The sequence below is a fragment of the Carlito syrichta genome, unplaced genomic scaffold (genome assembly GCF_000164805.1).
Source record: "Carlito syrichta isolate Samal-C Ts95f unplaced genomic scaffold, Tarsius_syrichta-2.0.1 Scaffold305619, whole genome shotgun sequence".
Classification (NCBI taxonomy): Eukaryota; Metazoa; Chordata; class Mammalia; order Primates; family Tarsiidae; genus Carlito; species Carlito syrichta.
In genome coordinates, this window is record NW_007249715.1 from 295,534 (window position 1) to 304,475 (window position 8,942).

The 8,942-nt window shown below is 48.9% G+C and overlaps 1 protein-coding gene across 1 annotated transcript in view; it reads right to left on the reverse strand.

Annotated features, from left to right (window-relative positions):
- CLEC16A (C-type lectin domain containing 16A) overlaps positions 1 to 8,942 on the reverse strand; it is a 212,941-nt gene that overhangs the window by 106,186 nt on the left and 97,813 nt on the right. Inside the window, exon 19 of the mRNA XM_021714311.1 lies at positions 2,746 to 2,866. Coding sequence (XP_021569986.1) covers positions 2,746 to 2,866 — 121 coding nt within the window. The remainder of the gene's footprint in view (positions 1 to 2,745; positions 2,867 to 8,942) is intronic.

The window sequence follows — 8,942 nt, forward strand, 5'->3', positions numbered from 1 at the left end:
AGTATTTTTCGAATGTCGCCCTCTTTAGAAGAAGACATAATTTGCAATCAGGCTGGGTAAGACAGACAGCCATTACCTTTTTAATGGCCAACTACTCAAAAAGGCTCAGCTGAGTGATCTCAACTAGCAATCTAATCAATTGCCACTGATAAGTGAAACACTTTTACCCTTTACTTATTTCAGCAAGCATTCCTAGGGGAAGGAAGGCAGGAATGAATTCCCAGCATAAAGTTTAATTCCATTTCACGGATGCAAACATCCTTGCTGCCCTGATGAAGAGGATCCCTTTAAAGCAAGCCATTTCCCTCTCTCCTGGAATCAAATCAGAGAAAGACTGGTTTATGATTCCTTCCAGCCAGCTCAATCAATTTAAACCCTTGCAGAAATCCCTGTGGTCATTTCTCAAGGGTGAAAGGGCCAAAGGAGGTGGGTAGAACAGAGAGGAGACACGGCTTCCTTGTTCTTCCAGGAAAGGGAAAGATAAAAGAGCATAAACAAGAAGGCCAAATAAAGAAGCTGGACAACCAGGTGCACATACTCTGAGCTGAGGATCCCCTATGGCCAGGCGATATGCTATGCTTCTGATATGCACCACCCCATTCAGCTGGAAGGCAGTACTGACTAGTTTGTGAGTGCAGCTATAAGCAAGGCATTCTGCTTGGTCACACGATATTTCATATGTGATTGCATTCAACCCGCCAAACAGCCCTGTAATATAAGAAAGATCATCCCCTTCTACAGGAGAAGAAATGGAGGCAGTGAAGGTTTTAGTCATCTGCTCAAGGGAATACAGAGCAGGGCAGGATATCTGGTTCAAAAGACAACACTCAGTGGTCTAGATCACACCTGAGTCATTTCATCAAAACTCAATGGATTATACACTAAAACTTGGTGAACTGCACTGTGTGTAAATTCTGTCTCAATAAAACTGATTTAAAGCACCAACAACACTACAGAGAGTGCCATGTGCTGTTTCTGCCTGCCCAGCCTCCATCCCTTCTTTTTCCTCTGAGGGCCTGCTCCTTGTTCACTCTCAGGTGATGGGGTTCAAAAGGAACTAGCCTTATCTCCCAACGCCAGGGCCGGTCACGTGACCCTGACTCACACAATCAGTGAATCACATTCCTCTGCCAGTGGCTGGTTCAGGCATGATCAGATGACCCAAGTCAAGCCAATGAGAGCTCTATCCCAGATTTTTTTTTTTTTTTTTTTTTGATTAGGTGTCTCACTCTGTCATGCAGGCTGGAGTGTAGTGGTGCACACTCACGGCCACCGCAGCCTCGACCTGCTGGGCACAGGCGATCCTTCTGCCTCAGCCTTCCAAGTAGCTGGAACCACAGGTCCAGCTAATTTTTTGATTTACTGTAGAGGTGAGGTCTTGCCAAGTTGCGCAGGCTGGTCTTGAACCCTGGGTTCAGGCAATCCTCTTGCCTCTCCCTCCCAGAGTGCTGGATTAGTTTGAGCCACTGCGCCTGGCCCTACCCCAGATTTTTAAGAGAAGCTCTCTCTGTCTGGGCTGCTTAGGCTAGTCTGGCAAACCTCAGGGCTCTTAATGGCCCTCTTGCCACACCAGGTGCAAGCCCTCCTGAGGATGAAGCTGGAATACATGAAAGCAGAGCTGAGATGGAGGGGGCAGCTTCCTGAGGATACTGTTTGAGTACCCAGATCCAGCCATGCCTAAAGACAACTTACTGCTGGCCTTTCCAATGACATCAGCCAATTTCTCTTCCTTTTCTTTTACCCAGCCTAAGCTGGGTTTTTTGTCTTTTATAACCAAAGAATCTTAATATGCAATAAGTCCCCTACATATGAATCTTCAAGTTGTGAACTTTCCAAGATACAAATGTGTGTTCACATGTCCAATCACATACTGTACTACTATACTTTTCAAGGTACTGTACTGTAAGATTAAAAATGTTTTATTTTTTGTTTGTTTTTATGTATTATTTGTCTGAAAAGTATTATAAACCTATTACAGTACAGTACTATATAGTACGATTGTGTTAGTTGGGCACCTAGGCTGACTTTGATGGACTAGTGAACAAATTGGACTTCCGAACATACTCTTGGAACAGAACTCATTCATATGTAGGGGACTGACTGTACCACAGTACCTTTACGAGCTAGAAACCCACACTGCTCATCATTGTGCACACGCCCCAGAGCAACCGGAGGAAAGAGCTCTACAAATATGAGATGGGTTCTGGGAACATGACCAGGCTTTATACCCATTGTCAGTCTCAGGTTGCAGATGTGAACACTGAGGCACTACACAGTTAAACAAGTAGCCCAAGGTCATGGGCCAAGCACGTGGTTCTCATCCTTACCAAAACATTGGTGATTTGCTTTTTGCAAGTTTCTTCCCTCAGTAGCAGAATCTTTTTAACACTAAATTCATGTTGAAAAACTTTAATATACAAAACGAGTCAAGCTGGTGCTGCTGTGGTGGCATGGAGGGTAGGGGCCCTGGAGCTGTGCCCATCCTCGCTCAAGCTCCCAGTCGCCCTGCACAAACCTTTCAGCAATGTGGTCTCTGGAAAGCAGAACCCTCAGACTGGTCTCAGGCATCCAGAACCTGGGGACCTTTTTCCACAAATTTCCTGGGACATGCACACTGTTAGCTCATTGTCCTATATCCATACAGCACAAAATGCAGGCTGTGCACAGACCCTCCCAGTGGTGTGAGTTGGCAGAGCTGTGACCCGTGCCCCCCAGTCCCTGCCATGACGCGGGCAGCCGACTCACTCAGATCCAGGACGTCATCGGTTTTGATCAGGTCTTCCTCCCGAGTCAGCGGCAGCTGGGTCTCGGGCTCCCCTCGCAGCTGCAGTGACAGGGAACGCAGCATGAAGAACACCCGGATGGCCTGGACCAAGGGTTCAGAGAGCACAGGAGAGTGACATTGCAGGCGCCTTTCAGCAGGTGCCTGAGTCAAGCAGACAAACAGTGAGTCTCTACTTTTAAAAGGAAACACAATAAGCCTAGCTCCTCTGGGGCTGTGCTCTCATGCTGTTACAGCAAGACAAAGAAAACAAGGGGGAGCAGCCATTTCCATTATGTGCGGGCTCAGGCTGGGTCACTTTACTGTCATCTGCCAGGACCTTGCCCCCAAGTGTCAGGTGACCTTCTAACACCCCTGCCCAGCAGGGAGCCCCATTTCATAGACTGGGCAACTGAGACCTTAGCAGGTGAAGTGACCTGCCCAAGGCCACATTCCAGGGAGGTCTAGAACTCAGGTTGGTCCCAACCAAACCAGCACAGACTCTGAAAATCCAAATCACTCATATAAGTGTTTCAAGGTCCCACCTACTGATGTGGGGGTGGGCCACAGAGTCCAAGAAACAAGATGAAAATCCCACCCCGGGCAAGTTCCCGCATCCCCCGGCTCCTCAGCCTTTCAGTAAGGTGGGTGCCACTGCAATGTGCAGTGATCTTAGCCCATGAGTGCTCTCAAGCTTTCCCAGCCAGCAGAGGGGGCAGAGGCGGCTCCACAAGCACAGGGGCTTCTGGCTCAAGGAAGAGGCGTCTGGTGAGACTCATATGGCCACCAGGCATTTCCAGAGAGCGGAAACAAAGCAGAGTTCCCAGAAGCCAGAGAAGTCTGTACAGAGAGCTGCCTCTAATCCAGAACAGCCTGCCCACCAACCCGAGCTGGAAAGTGGAGGATAGTTCACGTGAGGTTGCCACCAGGCCTCTTCCCAATGTGCTGCTGGGCCTGACCGAGGACGGAGTGCCGGAGGGAAGCAGTCCAGAGTCAGAGAGGGTCCTAGAACCAGTCCCCATAGATACTGAAGGACAACTGCTGAATAAAAATCCCCCGATGCTTTTCCTGGCTCCTGCCCTATCTCCTCAGAGAAGGAGGAGCACCTGCGGAGCCCACGCCCATAACAGTGAGAGGGCTGGGTTCCCATAGGGCAGGTACTCTGCTGGGCACAGAGGTTTCAGGCCTTCAGAGCGATGGGCCGCAGAGCCACGTGCATCTGTTTTCTCACCCCAGCTGTGCTCCTGCTTGGGTCTGGGTCTTCAGAACCTCAAGAAGAATGGGAGAGTTGACACAGAAATGAGGTGTCCCCTTTGGATCTGGCTGTGATGGCCTTTTTCTTTCTCTGTCCCTTAGCCCTGAGGTTGCAACTCCTTCTGTGAGAGCTCAAACTGCTGGATATTTCAAATGGCCACCCGCAGCCTGGGCCTTCTGCACCTGGATTGGCACGGGGGGTTCCATGTCCTGGTACACTTGGTTAAAGGACACAAGCAGCAGACGTCCTGAGTTCAGACCCCAGCTCAGCCATTCCCAGTCATATGATCTGAGACTGCTCTGCCCCTCTTGGCTCTGTTTCTTCCTCCAGAAAGTCTAAAGTTGCAAGAAGATACTCACAGTTCCTGGCACACAACAGGTGCTTAATAAATAGAATCTCTTTTGACTTTTTAAATGGAACCACACTTCTTTTTCTCCTGATTGCTAGAGATGACTTACTTAAAAAAAAAACAAACTGGGTACCCATAGGAGGGTGGGGCTATCCGGGCCTGAGGGCATGATGACCAGCCCCACAACCCCAGGAACCCACAGAAGCAAGCAAAAATACGAGGATAAAAGTCATGAAAGTCATCCTACTACCTTCCAAACAATAACCACTCCCTCTGACTCCCCATGGCCTGCCGGGTACTATGCTGGGCTACAATGCCATTCCATTCAGTCTTTTGATGGCTTGTGTAGGATGTGGTTCCCACTTTACAGATGGGGAAACCAAAGCCCAGGGGTGACAGGCAGCCTGTTCAAGGTGACTCAATGAATAACTGGATTCCAAACTGTGTTCTTTCAACCACACTCCTTGGCCTCCAAAAAATTAAAGGCTTGGGACCCAGGGTTTTATCGAGTGTTTTTCTTTGCTTTGCTAAATAAAGATGCAAATTTGAAAGTATTACTAAAAAGGAAAAAGAAATGATTATTCCTTCAGACTCTTCCACAGAATACCAGCAAGACTGAGCCTGGAAAAACAGATTCAATTTTGAAATGGACACTCCTTTGACCCAGCTGACCAAGCTCAAGTATAAAGAGACATCTGGCCAGGTAGCTCATACCTATAATCCCAGCACTCTGGGGAGCTGAGACAGGAGGATTGTTTGAGCCCAAGAGTTTGAGACCAACACAGGCAACATAGGGAGACCTCATCTCTAAAAAAAAAAATTAGCTAGGCATGGTGTAGTCTCAGCTACTTGGGAGGCTGGGATGGGAGGTCAAGTCTGCGGTGAGCACTGATCATGCTACTACACTCCAGCCTGGGTGACAGAGTGAGACCTCAACAAAAAAAATAAAATAAAAGAGACCTCTCCAGTTGCTTTGCTTCAATGCATCTGGGAACAAACTCTGGGAAACAAAATGTCCCTGGGAAATCAGTCCAATGAGGAGAGGCAGGAGGACAGCTGCACCCAGACAGACTGTGACTCAGTTCAGGGCTTGGTGGGTGCATGTATTCTCTGAGCCAAGATTTGTGCCCTGGAACTGGGTCTCCCTGGGGTATCCACCATGCAGGTGTAACAGGGGACCACAAGCCCCGGGGGCTGGGCCTGGGACACATACTCAGCTCTCCGCCTCCTGCAATCTCTCTGTACAGCAAGCTGCTCAGGTGAGGTGACAGTCACCCGGGTTAGAAGCCCACTGAAGCCGTGGAAATAGCAGTGAAAGTCAGTCATTCTCAGGAGTACAGAAGCAGTTTAGCATGGCACAATCGCTGCGAACGCAATTTGGCGATGTGTAGAGAGTCACACACACAAAAACGCTCATACCCTTTGAACCAGAAATTCCACTTCTGGGAACTTATCCTAAAGAAACAATTCAAAGGAAAGAAAACACTATATTCACGAAGCTGCTCATTACAGTTCAGTCGAAAATAATCATGTACTATTGGAAGCAACCAAAATGTCTCCTAGCAAGAAAATGCAGATAAACCTCTCTGCCGCCATAAGAAGTCAGACTTACTAAAATGGTATCACAGTGTGAAAAACTCCTTGTGCTACAATGAAAAGAGAAGACAAGGAAGAGCGATGACAGCAAGCCCACAGCACAGTCCCCCTGCAGCCATAAAGATGCCTTGCAAAGCCAGGGAGGAGGCACAGAGACGGCTGCGTGCTGTTTGTTTAGGGCGATGAAGTCATGGGAAATTCTCTGCCCTTTATTTTCCAAATTTTATGAGCTGTTACTGTATTATCTTTCATGTGTAATTCACATCCAAAATGTGAAGCAAAATACCATGTTAACTCAAGGTCAATAGCGATAAACACAAAAGCTGCTAGTTTTACAAGGGGACAGGGAAACACCAAAGGACAAAGAAAACCTTGTGCAAACACGTTTATTTCATAATTGCTCCCAAGACAACTGTATGAAGGTGGCTTCCATTCAGACTTGTCTGTCACCAAAAAACTCTTTTCCCTAGCATTAAGCTTCCGTAGACTTGGATCATTAAGGACCCCACTTCTTTTCCCTCCTGGGAGGCTAGAACACCCCTCACTGTTCAGTCAGTTCTTCCTGAGTGCTTACTGCCTGCCAGGCGCTGGGCTCCTCACTTCACAGCCACTCTCTTCTCTGCTTTGGCCAACAGCCGAGAGGTAGGACACATGAGAAGCCCAAGGCTCAGGGAGGTTACAGAACTTGCTCAAGGTTGCACAGCTAGAGTTGGGATTTGACCCGTGGTTGGTCTGACTCACAAAACTGTGTTCTTTCTCTACCACCACTACACGTGGGGTGGGTCCAGCCCAAGCCCAGTGTTCTCCTTGGACCCTCATTCAGCATGAACTTCCCTTCTCAGCTGGCATGCTCAGTGGCACACTCACTATTCTGGTCTTATTAAATATCATTTGTTCTCTATTCCATCCCTGTGACTCGTATAGCGCCTGGCTCCTAGAAAATGCTCAACGAGCATGTGAAATCAAGGAACAAATGGTGCAATTCACAAAATGCAAGAAGGAAAACGACTTTCCTGCGGGACGTCTCCCCACGAATGGCCAAGTGCTGCCACCCTCCATCCCGTCCCTGCCCCTCCTTCCCTTGCGCTGCTCCTGGAGCACCCTGGGAACTTGGCACGCGCTGTCTCCTTTAACGCTGTAACTTCTCTGGCTCCTCCTTGCCTTTCAGGTTTCCGCTCAGATGCCACCCTGCAGGGGCACTCCTACCGATCGGAACATACCTGCAATAGAACCCCCTCAACCCCTCGCCATACCAGGCCCCTTCTTCCCTCCAGAGCCCTGACTGCCATCTGGTATAAAAGCTGCCATCTTCCTTGTTAATGAAGTAGGTAAAGAGAGAGGAGAACAGAAGAGGGACATGGGCCCCAGTCACTTCTGCACACCCAGGCTCAGCATAGCACTGGTCAACAGCAGGAATCGGCAGCTCTGAGGAATGGATGAATGAATCTTTCACAACTTAGGAATGACTTACCAGTGAGGACTGTTTGAACTTCTCTGACAAGTCCTTAAGGAAAATAAAGGATGGGGTTTCTAAAAAGGACTAGCCTCCTTAAAAAAGTCTACTTGGTGGGGGAAAAGAGGAAGAAAGAAAACCTTTGAATCCAAACGGATAAAATGGAATGTTCCTTGGATATAAGCAACAAACTTGAAACAAACCACATTAAGCCCTCAACGGCTTGCTAAACCAGAGAACTTCCTTTAGCTCCCATTCAAAGCACACTGCTGTGTTCTGACTTCTGAATGGGCTTGAGGAGTCAGGCTTCCAGGTGATTCTAGACAACTGCCCTGCAACAGTAGCTGGACTGAGGTGAGTGGCTAAAACTACCCTTCAAGAATTGGTTCTGCAAGCCCCATAAGGAAGCTCTCTAAGCACATGACTTGGCTTGAGGTGGCCTACCCTATTTTATACCCTTCTGCTACCCAGGGCCCCTGAGACTTGAGAGTCGCTTTTGTAAACTGGTCAGACAGATGGAGGCTCTGTCTGTGCTTCAGTTAGTCATGAGGACTGTGCAGTCTATCTGGGAAGAGAAGGTGGGCAACACCACCCTGGGAGCCTGGTTATGCGAGCTGTGAGTGGGCAGAGGGAAGAAGAGACAGCTATTTTAAGGGCCCACTGTTGGCCTTTCTTAAGTCCTCACAATAACTTTGGAAAGGCAGGCACATTCTCCTTGACAGATGAAGAGACAGAAGCAACCTCCCTCTGCCACATGCCTGACAACCTCATCCCACATTTCTCCCATTTCTTGCCTGTGAATCAGGACCATCTGCCCCAAACCAGCAGGGGATGAAACAGTGTTAAGAGGTGACAGCCAAGGTCTTCACCAGGCTCCAAGGCCCCCTGATCAGCTCCTGTCAGTTCCAAAGAGGAGCCAAAATGTACCACATCTCTCTGGCCCAGCCCTCTCTGCAGTCTCAGCTTAAGGACCACCGCCTCTGAGGCCTACCGCAGGTGGGTTTAGGGACCTCACCTAATGCTGCTGCAGAGGCAGCACAGCCACATGGCCTGCTATTGTCTCTCCCACCTGGCCCTCTGGACCCTGATTCCCTGAAGACTGGGGTTGTCTTTTCGCTGTCCCCATGTCCAGCCTGAGTAGGACTAACAAACATGATATGGGTAGCAGTGGGAAGTAGCAGGTTGGAGTGCTCGAGGCTCTAGGTCCTGGAGGCCACACTGCCTGGGCTGATTCCTGGCTCAGCTATTGCCTAGGTGACCTGAGCAGATCATTTGACCTCTTCGTACCTCAATTTCTTTCTCCGTAAAATGGGCATAACAATAGTACCAGCCTCCTAGAGTGACTGTAGAATTAAATGAGGAAAGTCATGGAATGAACAATCTACTTCATGACAAAAGCTACGGGTTCATAAAAGTGGTAAAAAAGAAAAAAAGCAGCTGGGCTCGGTGGCTCAGACTGTAATCCCGTGCCTTTGGGAGGCTGAGGTGAGTGGATTGCCTGAGCCCACAGGTTTGAGACTCGCCTGGG